The sequence below is a fragment of the Plecotus auritus genome, assembly GCF_963455305.1.
Source record: "Plecotus auritus genome assembly, chromosome: 3".
NCBI classification, from domain to species: Eukaryota; Metazoa; Chordata; class Mammalia; order Chiroptera; family Vespertilionidae; genus Plecotus; species Plecotus auritus.
The window spans coordinates 39815205-39837124 of NC_137772.1; the positions used below are offsets into that span (position 1 = coordinate 39815205).

Consider the following 21920-nt stretch of genomic DNA (forward strand, 5'->3'; position numbering starts at 1 on the left):
ACTCAGGTCCCTGGCCTGGCACCAGGCAGGGGGCACAACCTCAGGTCCCCCATCAAGCCCCACATGGTGGAGGGTGCAGCCTCAGGTTCCCCAGTTCATGCCTGGTGGGGGCACAGCCTCAGGTCCCCCGGTGCATGCCAGGCTGGGGGGCACAGCCTCAGGTCCCCCGGCCCGGCACCGGGGTGCTCACCTTGAGGCCCCTCTTCAAGCCCCACTGGGCGGGGGGCATGGCCTGAGGTCCCCCGTCAAGCCCTGCCGGGCAGGGGCGCAGCCTCAGGTCCCTGCTGACCGCTCGTTACGGGAACCCTGCCTTCACTGTGGGTGCAGCCATCTTGTGTTATGGGAACACCACCTCCGCTGCGGGTGCAGCCATCTTGTGATGTTGTGAGGGTTAATTTGCATATTACCTCTTTATTATATAGGAGATATAATATCTAACAAAAGAGTAATATGCAAATTAACCATCACCCCACTACACCCACCAGCCACGCCCACCAGCTAATAAGGAGCGGGTATGCAAATTAACCCAACCAAGACAGCGGTTGATTTGCATATCCAGGAGCAGAGCAAAGACTGAAGACAGCGTAGAAGGAAGCCAAGCGTTGCAGAAGGGAGCAAAGCTGTGGAGAAGCAAGCAAGTGGGGCTGCGGAGAAGGGAGGGAAGCAGGCGGGGCGGGGGAGAAGGGAGGGAAGAAGACCGCCACAGGAAGCCCTATTGCAGGAATCTTCCTGCAACGGGCCTCTAGTATATATATGTGCTAGAGGGCTCCGGGCACAAATTCATGGACCAGTGGGGTCCCTCGGTCTGGCCTGTGGGATCGGGCCGAAACTGGACATCCCCCGAGGGGTCCTGGATTGCAAGAGGGTGCAGGCCAGGCTGAGGGAGCCCACCAGTGCACGATCGGGACCAGGGAGAGATGTGGGAGTTTGGCCAGCTGGGGAGTGACCGTGGGAGGGCTCCCAGGGCATGTCTGGCCTGTCTCACTCAGTCCCAATCAGCTGGACCCCAGCAACAAGTTAACCTATTGGTTAGAGTATCTGACCCCTGGTGGTCAGTGCACGTCATAGCAAGTGGTTGAGTGGCCTTGGCATATCATTAGCATATTACGCTTTGATTGGTTGAATGGACGACCGAACATTTAGCACATTAGGCTTTTATTATATAGGATACTAGAGGCCCGATGCACGAAGATTCATGCAAGAATGGGCCTTCCTTACCCTGGCTGCTGGCACCGCCTTCGCTCCGGCCAGGAGCCACCTTTTCACTCCGGCCCGGAGCCACCTTTTCGCTCCAGCCCAGAGCCGCCTTTCCGCCTTTTCACGCTGCCCAGAGGCCCAGAGCGGATGGGGCAGTGCAGAACGCCTGCGTCCCGCCCTGCCCCCAGCCGCTCGGTGCCTGCATATGCAAATTAACCCTCCATCTTTGTTGGGTTAATTTGCATACTCACTCCTGATTGGCTAATGTGCGTTGCGAAGGTATGGTCAATTTGCATCTTACTCTTTTATTAGTGTAGATATTAGTCAATCAAAGATCTAAATATAAGATCTGAAACAATCCTATATAATAAAAGGCTAATATGCAAATTATCCCCTCGGGAGTTCAACTGGGAGTTTGATTGCTCGCTATAATGTGTGCTGACCACCAGGGGGAGGCACGGAACATGGTGGGTGACCAGCAGCAGCAGCAGGGCGCTGAGGGAGCGAGGGAAGGAGGAGGCGGGGAACCGCATGGTGGCGGTGCGCGGGCAGCAAGAGGAGGAGGAGGTGGGGAGGTGGGGAACCTGATTGCTGGCCAGGCCTAGAGACCCTACCCGTGCATGAATTTCATGCACCGGGCCTCTAGTAAATTACATAGAAGAAAACATTAAGTACTACTTATGGGCCTTGGTCTTAAAGAACATTTTATGAATTTGACCCCAAAGGCAAGGAAATGTAAAAATAAATAAATGGGGCTATATCAAATTAAAAAGTTTCTGCACAGCAAAAGAAACCGACAACAATGCAAAAAGGCAAGCAAATGAGTGGAAGACAGCTCCAACATGGGGTTAATATCCAAAATATTAAAAAAAACTTATACAACTCAACACCAAACAAACAATCCAATTATAAAATGGACAGAGGCCCTGTACTGACACCTCTCCTGAGAAAACATACAAATGACCAACCGACATTTGAAAAGATGTTCAACTTCATTAGCTTTTAGGGAAAAGCAAATCAACACTACAATGAAATACCACCTCATACATCTTAGAATGGCTATTATCAACAAGACAGAATAACAAAAAGTGTTGGAGAGGTTGTGGAGAAAAAGGAAACCTCATTCATTGGTGGTGGGAATGTAAACTGGTGCAACCACTAAGGAAAACAGTATGGTGGTTTCCTCAAAAAATTAAGAACAGAATTATCATATGACCCAGAAATCCCTCTTCTGGAAAAATTTGAAAATATTTATTTGCAAATATATATGCACTTCTATGTTCGTTGTTGCATTTCTCACAGTGGATAAGACACAGAGACAGCCAAAGTGCCCTCAAAAGAGGCTTGGATAAAGAAGATGTAGAACATATATACACTGGAATACTACTCAGCTATTACAACAGTTGAAAATACTGCCATTTGTGACAATATGAATGGACCTTGAGAATATTGTACTAAGTGAAATAAGTCAATCAGAAAAAACTAAGAATCATACGATTTCACTCATATGTGGAATATAAAACTGAAATTCATAGACAGAGACAACAGTATTGTGGTTATTAGAGGGAATGGGGTGGAGGAATAGTAAAGGCTAAAGGGGACAAGTATATGGTGATAAAAAATGATATGACTTTGAGTGGGGCACACAATATAATATGCAGATCATGTATTATAAAAATGTATACACTTGAAACCTATATAATCCTACCAACCAATGTCATCCCAATAAACTTAATGTAAAAAATGGGTAGAAGATCTGAAAAGACATTTTTCCAAAGAAGACATATAGTTGGCCAATAGGTACATGAGAAGATGCTCAGCATCTTCATTACCAGAAAAATGCCCCAGTCAAAATCACAATGATATATATCACTTCATATCTGTTAGAATAGCTATTATCAAAAGGACTAGAAAAAACATTGTTGGCAAGAATGTGGAGAAAAGGGAACCCTTGTGCACTACAGTAAACAGTATGGAGGTTTCTCAAAAATTAAAAATAGAACTACCATATGATCCAGCAATTCCACTTCTTTGTATTTATCCAAAGAAAACAAAATCAAGCACATAAATACAGAGAACAGTTGGTGTTTGCAAGAGGCAAAGGGTGGGAGTGGGAGAAATGGATAAATTTTCTTTTTTTTCTTAAACAGGAAAAAATTTGAAAAAATAAAAATAAAAATGGCATTTTAAAAGACTATTAAATGACACAGGAAATAGTCATATAAAACAGTAATTAGAAAACTAGGATACATAAATATTATTTATACTGCTACATGTATAAATACAGAGGTAAATAATACTAGCACATTGATTATCTTTGGAGAATGGGCAAGGCAAAGTGATTTTTCTTTTTTATTGTTGGGAGTATTATAGATGTCTCCCATCCCTCCCCCTTTCATCCCTCCACCTGGCTATCGCCCCACCCAGGCCTTCATTGCACTATTGTCTATACCCTTGGGTTATGCATATATACATATAAATTCTTTGGTTAACCTCTTCCTGTCCCCCCCTTCCCTGTTAGATCTGTCTGTTCCATGCTTTTATTTTCTTTTTATTTTTTATATATATATATATTTTAATATATTTTATTGATATTTTACAGAGAGGAAGGGAGAGGGATAGAGAGCTAGAAACATCGATGAGAGAGAATCATCGATCAGCTGCCTCCTGCACACCTCCCACCGGGGATGTGCCCGCAACCAAGGCACATGCCCTTGACCGGAATCGAACCCGGGACCCCTCAGTCCGCAGGCCGACGCTCTATCCACTGAGCCAAACTGGCTTCGGCTTTTATTTTCTTTTTATACCTTCCAATAAAATTCTCTTCTAAGAGTACATCAAAATAAGAGACTAATAAACATTTAAAAGATTCTTATCACAAGAGAATTCTATAATAAATATAATTATAAAAAAAATTTAAAAGTACCTGCAATCCTACTATCTACTGCTAACATCTTTTGAATATAGCATATACACATAATATTGTTATAAAAGTAAACTCTTAGAGCACTAAAATCCATTAAAAACTTACTTTGTCATCCATTGAATTTTAAGATCTCGTAATGCTTCAGTAAACTCTTCTTTGAAATCTTTCTCTTTTTCTGAATCTTTTTCTTTATCTTTGCTGCCATTCTTAGTCTTTGTTGGTGGAGATATTAGATAGTAATGAACAGGGATTACATCCTATAAGTGTGGAAAGAGAGTTTTAAATTAACATGCATAATTTTACATATTTTAAAATCACATTTAAGAGTTAAATATTACATAACATGGAGTTGTACCACACTGTATTCCAGACTCTAATACAAGCATGTCAAACTCGCAGCCCACGGGCCCCATGTGGCCCTCAACAAATATTTTTGTGGCCCAGCCAATAAAACAGTATGTAAGAAACATTTTAATAAAAATTTTATAACTTCAATTTTTACAATATCCTGTTATACATAATTATTAATAACGAACTACAATGTTCACTAATGACTGATTACTATAATTGTGTTGCATTCATTTCTCTTACGCGCTTTACACACAGGTACACCATTTCTCTCCACTAATACTAGCAGCGAATATTTTAGCAGCTGATTGCCACATCATTAGTCTTGGACTGACTTGTTTGGTGTGCGCAACAGGGAATATTTCACTTATGGAGAAAAAAAAAATAGGTTTCTTTGCATTACGATTATTAATCTGTGCAGTTATTCGGTGTCTGATAAGTTAATGTTCAAGAAAGATATTAATTTTTATGAAAATGTTCTATTAATTTGTGTTAACGATTACTCATTTATTTCAGTCCTTTGTATTCAGCATGTCTCTATCAAAACAAACCTATGTTTCTATGCAAATTGAAGCTTTTCTTTTCTTGCAGTCCACATAAACTTAGACCTTATTTATTTGGCCCGTGTTAGCCTTTGAGTTTGACACTCTTGCTCTAATGCATCATAATACATAAAAATTCCAATATGCGATCAAAGTAATTTTCTCCCCAACTTTAAAGTACCAACGCTTCTACTATCTCCTTTAAATAAGGGAGGTAAGAATAAATTTTCTCTATATGAATGTATTTGGTATTCTTAGTTTTACTTGGTAGACTAATTATAAAAGTATATTGAGCCTTGCACATTTTATATCTGAGAAGGGGAGAAAATAAGTTAGAACAACAACAACAACAAAAAAAAAAGATCCTCCTTTTTCTGTAAGTAAATTTAAAGAAAAATGTTTTTCTTCATTCAGTTATCAGGACTTATGGAGCCCTTTAAGGAGCCAGGGAAATCTCTGAGTGTTAAAGAACAAAGAGACAAGGCCCTTTCTTGCCCTCAGGAAGCATATATTCTAGTAGGGAAGATAGACAACAAACATATAAGTAAATACATATCAGGTTTTCACATGATATGAAGAAAATAAGACTGCTAGGTAAGGTGGGGGAAACACTGTAGACAAAGTGGTTATGAAAGGCCACTCCAAAGAGGTATCATCTAATCTAACTGAACCTAAATGACCTAAAAAAAGAACCTCAAATAAATGAGAGGGAAAGTGTTTGAAGGTAGATGATGAGCATGTGCAAAAACCAGAGCTTGGTATCTGGGAAGCACAGCTATATGTACTGAGCAAATGGACAGTGACCATATTAAGTAGGGATGATAAAATATGGGAGAAAAAAAGAACATCCAGACTTTATTCTAAGTGCAAAAGGAAGTCTACCAGAAGAGTTTTATGCAAGGTGATGAAATAATTAAAGATTTTTGCTTAATAACTGAATCCTGTATGAATTAAAAGTTTTGGTTCTGGACGATAGAGGGCAAAAGTAGAAAAAAGGAAAAGCAAGTTAGTAAGCAAATCTAAGCATCCCAACACTGCCTTGAATGAAAAAACAGGGAAAGAAGGAAGGGAGGGAGGAGAGAGACAGAACACAGAGATAATCTGAGGTCATGGCAGCCCTGAGAATAGCCAGTGTGAAGAAATAGGGAGAGGTCAACTGAAGACTATAGCTGGAAATAACTGGAAAGCCTGGTACCAGTGGCTACTGATCACCATGACAAGACCAATTTCAGTGGACAGTAAAAGCTGACCAAGAAAGATAAAGAGAAATCAAGTAAGAAGTATGATAGGTCTTTTGAAAAGTTCTTCTTTGTAGAGAGCAGAGAAATGTGGTAATTATATCCAATTACATGTATTTCCATCTATTTTATTAAAGCACTTAAGTCTCTACTTATGAAAAGTATTACATTATCTGGGAAATCAAATAATTTATTGAATTTACTAGTTCTATTTTTAGCACAATAACTAGGTGTCCTTAATTGAATCATTACTTATTTTCATTTTTTCCCATTATTTATTAATTCAATTTCTCAAATTCTGTCTTCAGGTTTACATGAAAAATAACACCAAATTGAAATAAATTCTTATATGTTTTAATTTTTAAAATTTCTAAAATGAGAAAAAGTTATATAACCAAACAGACTTTTACTGCTCTAATCACAGTCACCAGAAAAACCTTTAGATAGAGTTAAAAAAATAGTATTGCAAGCCCCCACCTTCCCCAAAATAGGAATTTTAGCTGTAAATACTACATAAATATGGCCATTTTAAATATTTCACAATTAAACTTTATTTTGGGATATAATTGGAATAGTAATATAAGGAACTATTATTATAGTTGTTCTAATAGTATTCCACCATAAAATAATTACTATTTCAATATGACTAATTTTAAGCGCAGAAAACCAATGATGGAAAATAACCACACAAATCCATTTTTAGCCATTTAGGTGTCTCTCTCTCTCTCTCTCTCTCCAGGGGCCCACAGCCTGCATGTAAAGATCTATGTGAAGTATGACAGAGGGAAAAGAAAGCAGTATTTTGCTGGGGCTAGCTCCTTCTGGACCCTGCCACCCACCCTTTTCTCCTTCTTGAGGTTCATTCTCTTTGGTGGGCACTGGCCTGGGCAAGGCCAAGTTAAAGTGTCTGCAAAATTTAAGATGATGATTTATCATCAAGTTCTTATCCAAACAGACTGCTTCAGTGTCATCTGTATAACAAAGACAACAAACTTAAGAATTAAAGTTATAAATGGCCTCCAACCATTACTCTCCTATTCTCTTTGAGGTCATGCTTCTGCAAGAGGCAGTCCACATTCACTCTAACCTAACGTGAGCTCCCTTCGTTTTCCTTCCTCCTTGCCTGATTAGGGAGAGACACAAACTTCCAGAGGGGAAGCCTCTATTGTGAGCCAATTCCTCCTCTGAAGCTCAGAGTTTTGAAAAGTATTTGTTTTAGTACAGAAGAAATAAAATGAACTGAATTTAAAATGAGCAATCCATTAAAGATAATTTATGATTAACAATAAACTTAACAAAGATCTACAAATAGGAAAAACCCTTTATCACAACAACCATACACTATCAGTAAAAGCACAAAAGAGACAGGGAAAGTTTATGATGAATGATCTTGGGGGAAGGGAGGGGCAGAGATCAAGGTTTTGTAATCAGCCTTTTATATTTTTAAATATATCAAATTAGAAATTAGAAATGTTAATATATAATCCTATAAGATATTAGGACAAGAATTTTTATTACTAAGAATTATGAACATGGTAGTTTTAATTCTTAAAAGAAAAATAAGGTTATTTTTCATTTGCTTTATCAATGGTCATCTGTTTTTTTTTGTTTTTGTTTTTTAAATATTTTATTGATTTTGTACAGAGGGGAAGGGAGAGGGATAGAGAGCTAGAAACATCGATGAGAGAGAAACATCGATCAGCTGCCTCCTGCACACCTCCCACTGGGGATGTGCCCGCAACCAATGTACATGCCCTTGACCGGAATCGAACCCGAGACCCTTCAGTCCGCAGGCCGACGCTCTATCCACTGAGCCAAACCGGTTTCGGCTCTTTTTGACAGTATTTTACAACTTGCTTCTAAGGACCTAGCCTGGGGTCAATTTAATAAAAATTATTCTGTACCAGTAAATCTGTACTAGTAAACCTTGAGAAGTATTGTAATTTTAAAACATAGTCAAGAAGAATCTTTAGAGCAGAAATGCTAAAGTGCTCTATTGTGGATACTTAACAGTAAGTTTTTGGGTTTATTTACATTTATTTACTATTCTGCTCACAAAGTATTTCAACAGTGTTTGAACTGAGCAGTATTATTTAGAAAGTCAAACTTACCCACATAATCAGTAACTGTTCTTTGGGTGATAAAACATACCATCATTAAAATTTGGAGTAAAAAATCAATTTCCTTAGTTCTTAAGTTATTAACTAAATTCAAAATTGTAATACCTTCACACAAACTAATAAAGCTATTTTAAAGATTAGTATATTTGAATGCTATTTATGATCTGTTAAAAGTAACTATATTCTTTCATATTACAATGAGCTTAAAAAAGTGTAACACATTTTAAGTCAAAAGTCACTGAAACCCAAAGAAAAAGTCCACAGAAAAACCTAGTTGGTATTTTTTTCAGGTGATAAGTTAATAATATATTTTGGTATTATGACTATAAAATTATAGTACTAATTATTTTTAAAATCAGAGCTTCCTGTATACTTGCATTGAAGAGAGAAATGGGAAGAGGTAACTCTAGCTGTCAAGTTCTTAATACAAAACTTTACTAACCATCAAGTAATAATAATAATCTTTCTATTTATTTGATAGTTTTCTATTCATACCCTAATCCAAACAAAATCCCATCAAAACTCCCCCAAAATTCAACCAAAAGATACAACAGGAAGAAGAAAAAAAATCTATGCCTTTGTGATATGTAACTTCTATTTTTAATGGGCTCCTAGAATACCTTTTCCTCATCCTCTAAAACAGTGGCTTGTAAGCTATTTTCACACTGACCCAAAGATAAACAATCTATAGATAAAATGAAATTAGTTTTATCAGTCTGGTGAACTGACATTTCCTACTTTATTCTGTTTCTGTTTTAATGCTGGTGACGTTTCATTAAATGAATAATATGGCCTACAAATGGATCAAAAATCTCAGTTGAGAAATACTGGTCAATAGAGAAGCACATTTAAAAAAAAAAATCTGGAAAGGTGATTACCAGTAGTGTACTCTGTTTGAACAAAGTATTTATCGTTACATAATAATATGGACATTTCAGAGGTCTTTTTTATAAAGGAATTTAACCTATTATAAAATGGTGAGCCCGTTTCATATCACTCTGAATTAAGAAACAAAAGGTGTCTTTTGTTCATACCTTAAAGTACTAATTCTCCCACTGAAATGCTTCCAGCTTGAATGGGAAAAATCACTAAATGCTAAATGATGTCAGCAGGTTTTCACCAGAGAGCTCAGTGACTATGTATCCCTTTCTCTAAAGTACACCTGAAGTAGAATTTTTCTTTTCTGTTAACTTTGGCTCTAGTAGTCAATCAGAGATTGTCAAATAAGTTGCAGAAAGTTGATCAGATTACTTACTAGTTATGGCCTGAAAATCTGCTTATGCTCTTAGTATAAGTTTTAATTTTGGGTCAACAGTCCTTATTTCTGTTCCTGCTTTGTCCATTGCTCTGTTTGTCTCTGCCCTTTAAGAACTAAGAAGATGCAAGAGCAAGGAATCAACTTCACTTGAAATATCTTAATAATATTTTTAATCAAATCATCCAATTTAAGAATGCTTTTTATACTTTAAAAATAATTGTTTGGCCTACATAGCTGAAAAGTTTCATTTCTCTCTACATACGATATCAGATATGCAAAATTTAAAATATTATTATTTATCTGTAGTAAGATATAAACAGCATTATTTTCCGCTATATGCATATATATAAAACAGGGGTCCTCTAGCAATTTATGGTAGAAAAGTAACTTTAGGAAAGCAGTATGTCAACACTGATAAGCTAAAGACACTATACTGCAGAACTTAAAGATTAAGGTAGAGATTTTTTAAAAAAGGATTTATAATAGTGACAGAAAAAAAGTTTAACTACTATGTAAATAAGGCTTTAAGACATCTTTTTAAAGAACTGACAATCAGTACCTTTTTAAATTTTCTTTGTCGTTTTGCTGCAGACTGCCCCTGAGAGTTAGAACAACATTCTGTAAGAAAACATGCATCATCTACACAGGATGGAGACACCACCTCTGTATAATTTTCTCCCAGTTTACTTTCTACCTGTATGTGTCACATACTTAGAAGGGTCAGGTCTGTGATCAAGATGGCATGCTTTTAAATAAAGCAACATTGCCACTTTGATTTTTTAAAAATAAAAACGCACTGAAATGATATTCTTAAGGGTGAATGTTTTTCAACTTATTTCAAAAATTCAGTAGAGGAAACTCCATTAGTTATCAAAACACTTTTGGAAGTATTAAATTTAGCTGATAGTCTACAGTCTGATTTTTAAGGACATCACAACCATCACATACACCCATGCTCTCATAGAAAAAGCATCATTCAAGTCAAAGAGAAGTAAAATGAACGTTCCCAACTACCAAAAATCATAAAAAATGCAAAACTACTGAGGGAAGAGTAATAAATAAAAAATGTGCTGGGAAATATAATTAACTTACAGTTTTAGGTTTTTGCTCTCTCTCAAGAATATCTACCCTGATAAGTAATAACTACAGTTAGTCCCAGATGTTTATATTTTCACAACTGCAGCCAGGAAGTAGCAACTATCTCTGAATTGCTAAAAAGCATACATTTAATAACAATGCTCTTCTGTCATACTCATCACAAGGAAGTGGACACTTCAGAAGAGTTATAACATCATCACTGAAGCCTCACTGTTGAAGCCCCATGGAGGAAGTGGCCACGCTCGCTACCCAGGAAATGATGTCTACGAGAAAAGACTACTAGTTCTTAAATCAGTGCATCCATGAATTCCAGTACAATTAACTACTCATACACTTCAAATCATACTAAAGAATATATAAATAAATAGTATAAACTGAAATGAGACTCAAGAAATGTCAAGGCAAACAACTTTTTCTAAGCACAAAATTCCCAAGTTATGCCTCTATGACAGCAAATAAATGATCTTTGACTCAAGTGACAAGAAATAAGTGTGCTTGTTAATATGTATGAGATCTATTCATTTGATAACAGCATTTCTAGATTTCAGCATTAGCAGGCTTAGCTTATAAGAACTAATTAATGCTAAAGAGAAATACAAAATTGTAAGAATGACAACTTTTACTAGCACTGAGCTAAAATGATATGAAAAAAGGTGACAGCTATATATACTTCTCTCATAATAAATTTGTAATGAAAAGATAGAAAAGCTAAAAGAGTTACTTATCAAACTATAATATTTCTAACAACCAGAAAAATGTTTTTAACAAAAAAAAATGCCATAATTTTGAAACTCCAAAATAAAAGGCAATGCCAAAAGAAATACCTTGTAATTATCAACATAATTATGTAAAATTTCAATAAGAAAGGTCTGTATAGTGTGAAAAATATCGTTAATTAGCAATTGTTCTGACTAATTTTTAGAAGCCAACCATTCATTTAAGCCAAGTTTAAATCAGATATGTCTGACTTGATGGAAAATTCAAGTATACCAGCTATGCAAGGTAGGACAGATTCAGTGCCAGAGTAAGTTATACCTGGGAAAAAGAATACTAAATATTTTAAAACACAACAAAATATTAATTGATCTCTACTAGTAATTTGGGGGGAAAAATTATACATATTTTGGCCAGGGAGATCTTCTCTTTTACCCATTCTGAAATGTGGAATTAATCCCCACCTTTAAAGAAAGGGAAATTTTAGAATAGGTAATTTCAGTGTTAAAAAAAACCCCACAAAACTAGTACTTACCGCTTTCTTTCCAAGTTCAGTCTTTGACAATGTTAAGGATCCTGCAAGGTAGCATCCAGGTCCTGCCCCTTTAGGTATTCTAACAAGAAGATTTAAGAGAGAGAGAGAGAGAACAAAAGAGAAAGTTTCATAAAGATAATTAGGAGTTGGGGGGAGGGGGACAAAATGATTACATTCTGAAATAATTTCCATAGCTAAGATTTCAAAAATCAAAGGGACAAATAACCTTAGTATAAAATGGTAAATCACAACATACTAAAACTTTAGCCTAAGGTAATTAACTAACATTAATAGAATACAGTGTGTAAGGTAGGCATTAAATATAAGCAACAACATCACTTACTTGTCATCAGGTAAGGAAGTAACAAAGAATGGCTGGTTATATTTGGGTGGTAGTGTCAAATTACTCGATTTCTTCTTTCCTAGAAGTGCAAGGCTATGATTTTCATGAATATCTAAGCTCAAGGTATTAGACAACCTATGAGAAACAATAAATGGAAGATCTTTAAGACGTTCCAAATCACTGATTTGCTCATGACGAATCTGTAGACGAATTGTATAATCTCCTTTCTCCAATTTCATTGAATACTAAAAAAAGAAAAACAACATTTAGAAAAAATAAAGTTTAGCCAAGTAAACAGAAATTATAGAAAGAGGATAAACAGAAACAGTTACAACTTAGAGTGCTTAACAGCAGATGAGGTACAGCACAAGCTACTACACACACTTTTACATACGCACAAAATCTCAATCTTGCATGTGAGCAAGCAGGACCAGGGGACATAAGTGAACTGTCCAAGGTCACATATAGCGTAGTAAAGGACAAGGGAGCTGAAGGCAGGTCTGACTTCCAAGCCCTCATTCTTCCAACTACAGGTTACTCCTATAGTCTCAGCTACATCAGTCTGTTCCAGGCTGAGAAAAGCTATTATTTTCTAGTTCATAGTTACTCAAGAATTTATAAAACAACACACAAAATTAGCAAAATTGAGGTGCCATATAATATCTAAGACAGATACACACATGTGTATACACATGACTGGTAATCTTTCTATTGTAACCAGAATGCCACATGGCTTTATTGCTGATAGAAGCAATCAGAGATTAAGAAATAAAATTTACTATGCTCCACCTAGTTAACCTGCATTCTTCTGATGAGATTTTAAAAGCAACCAAAATGATGGCTCTGCAACAATCCAGTCTCTACTGGGAGAGATGTGACTGGGGCTTGCTTTGAGAACAAAAGAAATCATTCCTTGAATGATTAACCAAAAAACCTACCTGCATAAGTTATTGTCATTATTTAGTATAAAATTATAAATGTTACAAGATTTACCTTATTTCCCTGTAACAATATTTCAATCAGGGATAAAATTTCTGTAATTTACGATTAAAAGGTTTTTTTCTTCAATACAATAGTGCAAGCAGAGTGCTTGGCATACAGGAAGTGCTCAATACACAGCTGTCCAATGAGAAGATAAATTTGAAAGTTCTAGGACACTGCTATAGTGCTCTTTATCCAGTTAAGACCTAAGATCATTTCCAGGTGCTCACTTATATCAGAAGATTTGCCTTCAACCTTCAGATGGGTGGAAGGAGTGGGTAGGAAGCAGAAAAAATAAAAACTATGCTGGCCAGTAGTGCCTATGTCATCCTTGCCTTCGTCAAAACTTAAATCAGCTAAACTACATGGCTGAAAAGTTGTCCCATTCTGTTCTACAACAGACAACTGAGCTTCTAGAAAAACACAACACAAATATTGCCATAACAAGAAATCAGGAATTTGTTAATTTTAAAATCACTGCAAATTTCATACCTGATGTGGATAGGCATCGCCTGAACCCATCTGTCTTTTATTCTGGTCAAAGATGATCCATAGTTGGCTGTCAAATTCTGATTCATATAATAATTCACAAAGTAGTGGGCAGCTTGGAGTTACTTCCCCACTTTTGGGCTATAAATATAAAGAATTATTACTTGATATGGTTCATATGATTTCTAATGAAGATTTGTAATACTATTACTAATGAGACTTTTACATCAAAAGTATTAAAATTTTTTCTTGTAGTAGCTAATTTTTTAAATGTAGAACATCCAGTATTTTGGCATTTATAACAGGTACTTCTCTTGTATAAACTTTTAAAAGTACAAACCTAGCCATTTGTATTAATTAATAAATTAACATATTTTCTTTATAAAACTGAAATTTTATATTTACTGAAATCAATCTCCCAAATATTAAAACCAAATATTATGTTTCAATAAGAGTTTTACTGAAATCTATGGATTCTACATAAACTCTTTTATCTAACATTTATACTGGCCTCAGATACCTTTACCACTCATTCAACCTAGGAATTATTCTAATGTCTCACAGCTCCAAAGCTTGCTTCACAGAAAGCAAACAGGCCTACTACTAGCATACTCAGAAGGCATCTGGCATTGATGAGACACCTAACAACTGGACAGGTAATACTGTACAATGAATAGATTCAGTGATTACAAAAACTAAGGCTCAAAGGCCAGGTCACCACAAACTAGAATTTGTGACTTCAGACTTGAATGGTACTTAGATCATTACAAATCATAATTTCCCAAAGAATAATTCCAAATTAAGCACTGTTAGTTACTTGATTCTATTTCATATTTACATACACTAAATTTATCATCCTTCTGTTTTAAATTTTATGATTCATTAACAAAACACAAAAGTGCACTGTAAAAGTCTACTTTATTATAAAGATACTTACTTGATGAAAGTTATAGGTAAGGATCATTTCATAAAGTTGACGATTATTTGGCAAAACATCTCTTGATCCTAAAGGTTTTGTTTTTGCACTCAGTGGACTGTAATTAGACAATGAGTAATTATTTGATTCAATAATTCATTTAATGAGACAAATAAAACTATCTAACATCACAAGACGCAAATACACATTCCTAAATACTATCCTTTTCAGTATACTTTATAATATTTTAATCATTAACTTACCTAATTATTTACTGACTGAACCATAGCAATACATATTACAGTTTAAATTTTACAACATTATAAAGATAATCTTTTCATGATAAAAACATTTTCAAATGTCAACTAATAGTCCTTAGTATAATCAGATCCCAATGATAGATGCTAGAGTGGCAATTACTAACCCAGTGTTGAAGAACAGGTTTTGACTACAGGTGGTGCTCACTCCTCACAGGATAGGTCCTGCTGGGTGCACTGAAAATTTTACGTGCTATATGACGCTAGAAGCTACTGCTGAGGTTGCCTCAGAGACCTGCCAGGATTCTGAGGCTAGAGTGTCAAAAACTGAATTTTCATTTCCAACATTCAGATGGATTTAAGAAAATTACTATCTCTTCAAAGAGTGTAAGATCCTCCTGCCCCCCACCACATCAATACTCAACATCCTTAGCCCTAAAACATTTAATGATACCGTAGTGTTTGGACCCAGCTCTTCAAAGTTATGCAGGGAGCCAGATCTTCATATTTCAAGGAGGACTGAACATCAAAACGGTTGATTCCTTCTGATGCATGCTATGAAGGATATTTATCAAATTAGTTTCTCAAACTTCACTGAAAATATTTTATGACAATATCAAGACCTAAAATAAATGTCTAATGCAAAATTTATAAGCACCCATGAACAGGACTATTTTTAAATTACCTGTGGTTATTTTAAGAACTACTGGTAATGTCCCCAATGAAGTGTAAATCCAACCAGTGAGATTATTTTTCAATAACACAAACAACTGACTTTAAAAATAATGAAAATGCGGAACTCACAATGTTTAACTGAGGAGCGGTACATACTATCCCATGGAAAGAAATGGTGTAATCAATATTGACATCACTAAGACTAGCCCACCAACGGGCAATGCAAAATTCAATTGCTTTCCCACTCTGCAAAGAAAAATAAATTACAAATGTATAAATAATCTCAGATAATATCAGAACTACATATGCTCAATGTTCTCATTTTATTTCAAATTATAGAATATAAATAGATGTTTCAAAGCAATTCTATGTCTTCAAACTTTTCCTACTTGTAAAGCAAAAGAACACAATAACTTTTAACTGTGCTTGAAGTTATGGAAATTACAGTTGCAGGGATATAGTGCAGGCATTTAAATACATACAATTATTTATTTAATAGTGGCCTGGTGCACGAAATTCATGCACGGGGGCGGGGGGTGTCCCTCAGCTCAGCCTGCACCCTCTCCAATCGGGGACATCTCTCTCGCAATCTGGGGACCGCTGGCTCCTAACCGCTCACCTGCCTGCCTGCCTGATCACCGCTAACTGCCTCTGCCTGCCTGATAGCCCCTAACTGCCCTCCCCTGCTTGCCTGATCTTGCCCCTACCCCCATGCCAGCCTGATCTCGCCCCCAACTGCCCTCCTCTGCCGGCTTGATTACCCCTAACTGCCTCTGCCTCGGCCCTCACCACCATGGCTTTGTCCGGAAGGAAGGTGGACATCCGGAAGATGGCCGGTTGACCCAGTCTAATTAGCATATTACCCTTTTATTAGTATAGATAATCCTACGATGCTTGTCATGAAAGATCTGAGGCAGCTTTCAAAAACATATACAATAAAATAATGGTGAAAACAAACTGGAATAAAAACCTAGGACCAAAGGAAAAATAATGATAGGAGAAAGGGTATTACAGCTTTATAAGGCATAATCAATAGCCACAGATGAATTTCAGGCTCCAAGCTGCCTGGCAACCAAAACAAAATGAAATTTTGATTACTTACATTTTTTTTCCCCACTAAAATAAGGAAAAACAAAAACTTCCTAGTGCTCAGTTTTAAAGTACGTTTTCTAAAAATCAGTTCATTAAAGGTGAATCATAACACTGATACATACATGAACACAAGTGAAAGTAATCAGAAAAGTAAAATATAGGCAAGATCATATGACCAACTACAGAGCAAGTTCAAGACAGAATGTCAGTACATTCACCTTCCATGGAGAAAGGTCTAGTCATTATTTCTAACACTACAGGTAAGAATGGAGACTTGCCATATTTGAAGTACTTTGTGTAAGAAGCAGTAGCAATTTCACCTAGAAAGCAAATTAACCTCATGGGCAGTAATAAAATAACTTAAGTGATGCATAGAACCATCTTAAATAAGGAAATAATCTACAGTGGGATAAAGACACAATATCAGTCAGGGTCCCCAATGCAAGGCAAGAGTATCTGTCAGACCAGCACTTTCTTTGACCAAATTATTTAAGAGTTAAAAGGAGATTAATATTTACCTTGGACTCGGTCTCAAGTATCCTAATTAGATTACCTATCTTCCTACCTCACTTACTTGGCATCTTACCTAATAATTGACAAACATGTAAATTGACCGTACCTCTGCTACGCCCACAGCCAATCAGGAGTGAGTATGCAAATTAACCCGACAAAGATGACAGGTCAATTTGCATATGCAGGCGTGGAGCAGCCGGGAGGGATGGGATGCCTGCTATGAGGGGGAGGAGGGACAGCGGAGGGAGCTACGGAGCGGTGCTCTGGCCGGGAGTGAGGACTTGCAGGCTCCCAGGTGGCTGGGCGCGAAGCCAGGGGAAGGAAGGCCTATTCTTGCACGAATATGGTGCAACGGGCTTCTAGTTAACAAAATAAAGAGCCCCAAAAAACTCTGAATATAAACTATAAAATCAAATTCAAATTCAAATACTTAGTTCACATAGAAAGGGAAAAGAAATTGTTTCAGGATTTTGAACTATTAATTAAAACTTACTAAGACAGGAAAAGCTTCAGTCAGCGTTCCTTTTTCTGGAAGGGAACAAAACTTATAGAATTCATGGCTTCGATATGCTCTTTGCTTCACAAGTTGTACTGCATGAAGAACAAACTTGGCCAACACCTCAGAAGAACAAGAACACACTGTAACTTCTAAAATAAAAAAGAAGAAAAATTTTATACTGATAAGATTCAAAATGGACATAAAATGATTTTAAGAATAAATGATTCTTAAAATCATTTATTAGGAAATACTTATTAGGAAATAATATATCAATAATCAAATGATATACGCAAATGAAATTTGCATATGTTCTTAAAAACAAAGACTCAAAAGAGTATTAATAAAGCTGAAAGGGTCAAAGATTCAACTATGGAAAATAAATAAATCAGGATTAAAATAAACAACCCACTATGCTGTAAACATCATGAGACAGCAAGGTATCCATAGGTGGACACATAATTATCCTAATCAGGTACCTTTTAAAATCCCTCTCCCCTCTGCTAAGCTCAACCTTTCCTCTTGTTTTACTAGAGAGCCAAGTAATTCCTGATAAAAGGGATTTTAATTTTAGAAACCTCTATTTTTTTTTAAAATATATTTTATTGATATTTCACATAGAGGAAGGGAGAGGGTAGAGAGCTAGAAACATCAATGAGAGAGAAACACCGATCAGCTGCCTCCTGCACACCTCCCACTGAGGATGTGCCCGCAACCAAGGTACATGCCCTTGTCCGGAATCATACCCGGGACCCCTCAGTCCGCAGGCCGACGCTCTATCCACTGAGCCAAACCGGCTTTGGCGAAACCTCTATTTTTTATCATGCTTAAATTCCGTAAGTATCTATTCAACTTCATTAATAATTTTTCCTAGTCTCTCCCTCTTGGCTTATTTGTATTCTATTTGCTTCTAGAAAGGATAATGTCAGAACTACATATGCTCAGCTTTATTCTGAGGCAGAGGTGGAGGTAAGCCCAAATCAGTGTGAAGCAGGATCAGTAGCTTATCTACTGAATACCCACTATAATACAGGTAACTAACAAGGCTTAATTCTCTGGTTCACAAAGTCAAGTTTGCACAGAGGGCTGTGAACCTAATCAATTGCTAATAATACAAAACCTGATGTTATAACAGTAAGTTTTATTTGAAATAGGAATCATCTGTAGTACTTTTTTTTTTTCTCTTTGACGCCCCCTAGCCCTAGCTCCATCCCTGCCTGAGATCAAATTGACAAATAACACTGTATAAGTTTAAGGCATGCAACCTGATGATTTGATGTACTTAAACACTATGAAATGTTTAACACAATAAGGTTAGTTAACACATACAATACAGTTACCAATTTTCTCAATAGTAAGAACATTTAAAATCTACTCTCAGCAAATTTCAAGTATACAATACACTATTGTTAACTACAGTCACCATTAAATCTTTCGAACTTACTCATAGCTGAAAGTTTGTACTCTTCAACCAACATCTCCCCATTTCCTCCACCCCCTGCAGTACATTTCTAATCTGAGACTGTTAAAAGCTCTGATCTCTTTCCATTCTGGATCATCTGATAATTTAACATTTTTTTTAAAAAAACAACTAATTATTTTCAACACCAGCCTAAAGAAGTCACAATTAGAGCATTATAATTACTAACCTCTACCATCAAAAAGATTTCAGAATCAGTATTTATAGATTTTTATTCTTTAAAATGATTAGTGTACATTTCATCAGAGCCTATCATTATATACTATCTGCAAGAGGCTCGGTATACATGCATGGCAGCCAGAGTCATTCAACAATGCAACTCCAACTCCAATCACTAACAGGTAAGACATTATGCTAAACTAAGTTAAAATCTTGAATATTAAGACAGTAAGATGGCCTAGATGATTTGATGTATGAGCCAATGATAAATAATAATAGATCTTTAAAAAGTTTAAAATCTACTAGCACAGTGGTAGGCAAACTCATTAGTCAATAGAGCCAAATATCAACAGTACAACGATTGAAATTTCTTTTGAGAGCCAAATTTTTTAAACTTAAACTTCTTCTAACGCCACTTCTTCAAAATAGACTCACCCAGGCCATGGTATTTTGTGGAAGAGCCACACTCAAGGGGCCAAAGAGCCGCATGTGGCTCGCGAGCCGTAGTTTGCCGACCATGGTACTAGCAAATCTAGAGTGCCAGATGTATATTGTTATGAGAAAAATATGCATTACAGATACATGAACTTTATATAGTCGTAATCCTAAAAGATAGAATGTACAAAAAGGTAAGTGCTCAAGACAGACTTTAATTTTACTTACCAGCCCATGTTGCACCCTCAGGAACCTCAATAAAATGCCTTCGAATTTGACCAGGTTTAAAATGTACATCTGTAAAGGCTAGATCATAGTGTGATGATTCATTTACTCTGAAAATTAATACAAATTAATGATTAAATGTGGTACTCTCATAAAAAAAGGCTTTATATTAATTATAAGCCCACTAGTACTCTAGATTTTAATAGTTCATTAGAAATAAATACTTAAAGGCTGGTTACAAAATAGTGTGCATAATACAATCTCATTTTTGCAACATATTAGCAGAGATAAACTCTGGCTAGCCCAGTATAAATGATTTTTCTACATTTTACCTATAACACTGTATAAGTTTATAATCTGTAAGATACACATACACACACAATAAGCAAGTTCACTTTTTTCATTAAAGAAATTGTGCTACATTCACAGAATTTTTCCAATTACCAGAATTTGGGCTATAGAGAGCTCTAACTATTACAACCAAAGGTAATTTTTTATGTCATTGATACTGATTGTAGCTCTAAGACTAGTATTAAATAAAACCCCTTTTGTAGTTTCAAAATGTTTGCAAACCATAATGACACAGTAAAGAAAGAATCTACTTCCACAGCATTTTTGTAAGAAGTCAATGAAGCATAAAGGTCTAATGTATATTACCCACTATGAAAACCTAAAGTACACACTAAGGACAAATTCTAGTCAGTGTGACAAAAATTTAACGAGAGTCTACTATATACGGCATTGTTATTAGGAGTTACAAATATAAAGATAAATAAAATATTTTCCTTTGCCACAAACAATCTAGAGGGGACAGAAAAACCACTGAGACATTTAATGCAACACGTTCTTGGTAGACAGGAAGTGTTAGAAGAGATTTGGTCCATGCAAACGGACCAGGGAAAGGTTCCTGAAGGAGATAATGTCTCAGCTGATGCCTGAATCTTACACATTACTTTGTCTAGGCTCCTAATGGACTTCTAGAAAACGTAAGGTTGAGAACTTAACTGTCCTGCAATTTTTCATGTGTACGTCACATTTTACCTCCTCAATTCCATCCTATGTTTCCTATTGGCTGAGACTATTGCACATTTAATATTTACCAGGTAACTAATTCTATATAAAAATTGTTAACCTAGAACTTTCTATTATTTCCAATACTCACATAATCTCAATCCTGACCTTCTATTAAACAATTTTTTTGTACAAATACTGTAAAATGGGCTCCATATTGAACATGTGAGATATAGTTCTGTGGGCTGATAGTCAAATGGGTGGGTAGGTGGGTAAATTAAATAAAAAATCATAATATATTCGCTGAAGTCTATTACACAGGCATGGGAAAAGCATTAGGAAGCAGCAAGAAGGGCCTCCCTTCCCCTGGGGATGACCAGGAACACGCTTGGTGGTTGAGAGGAGGCCAAAGGAAAGAAATCAACCCAGTTCTGAGGAAACCCGGAGTGTCAGCATCTGTGACTTCATGGAATATGGTGTATGTAAAAATGACAGGAAACACTGGTTTATAAAGGATCCTTGTTTGCTATTTTAAAAAGCATAACTTGGTCCTTGAAGATGCCACTGATATATTTAAACGGGAAGCAATATGATCAGCCTTGAATTTCTTGGCTTCAGGTGGAAGACAAGATGGAAAGCGAAGAGTCTGGAAACAGCAGGTGACTGGAAAAGTGGACGAACCAGGAGAAAACAGTAATCCCAGATGACAAGGGGATTAAAAAGGAGTGGGAGCAGAAGAGGATGAAGTCATATATTAATATTGCAGAGGGATTTGGCAAAATGAAGACTAAGAGGTCCTCTGAATCGGACAATTAGAAGGGCATCAGCATCCTGGTGGAAGGCAGTTTCAATGCAGGGGCACAGAACAGATG

General features: G+C 36.4%; 1 protein-coding gene across 3 annotated transcripts in view; it reads right to left on the bottom strand.

Moving 5' to 3' along the window:
* Positions 1 to 21920, bottom strand: part of TPP2 (tripeptidyl peptidase 2) — a 101811-nt gene that overhangs the window by 15706 nt on the left and 64185 nt on the right. For all 3 annotated transcript variants that reach the window (XR_013960078.1, XM_080659121.1, XM_080659122.1), the window contains exons 16-24: positions 20041 to 20147; positions 17736 to 17890; positions 15767 to 15883; positions 15417 to 15517; positions 14727 to 14823; positions 13793 to 13930; positions 12320 to 12564; positions 11977 to 12055; positions 4229 to 4380 (exon numbers count right to left, since the gene is read on the bottom strand). Coding sequence is in view for 2 of the 3 variants with exons in the window: in XM_080659121.1 (XP_080515247.1) it covers positions 4229 to 4380; positions 11977 to 12055; positions 12320 to 12564; positions 13793 to 13930; positions 14727 to 14823; positions 15417 to 15517; positions 15767 to 15883; positions 17736 to 17890; positions 20041 to 20147 (1191 nt within the window). In the remaining variant the exon portion in view is untranslated. The remainder of the gene's footprint in view (positions 1 to 4228; positions 4381 to 11976; positions 12056 to 12319; positions 12565 to 13792; positions 13931 to 14726; positions 14824 to 15416; positions 15518 to 15766; positions 15884 to 17735; positions 17891 to 20040; positions 20148 to 21920) is intronic.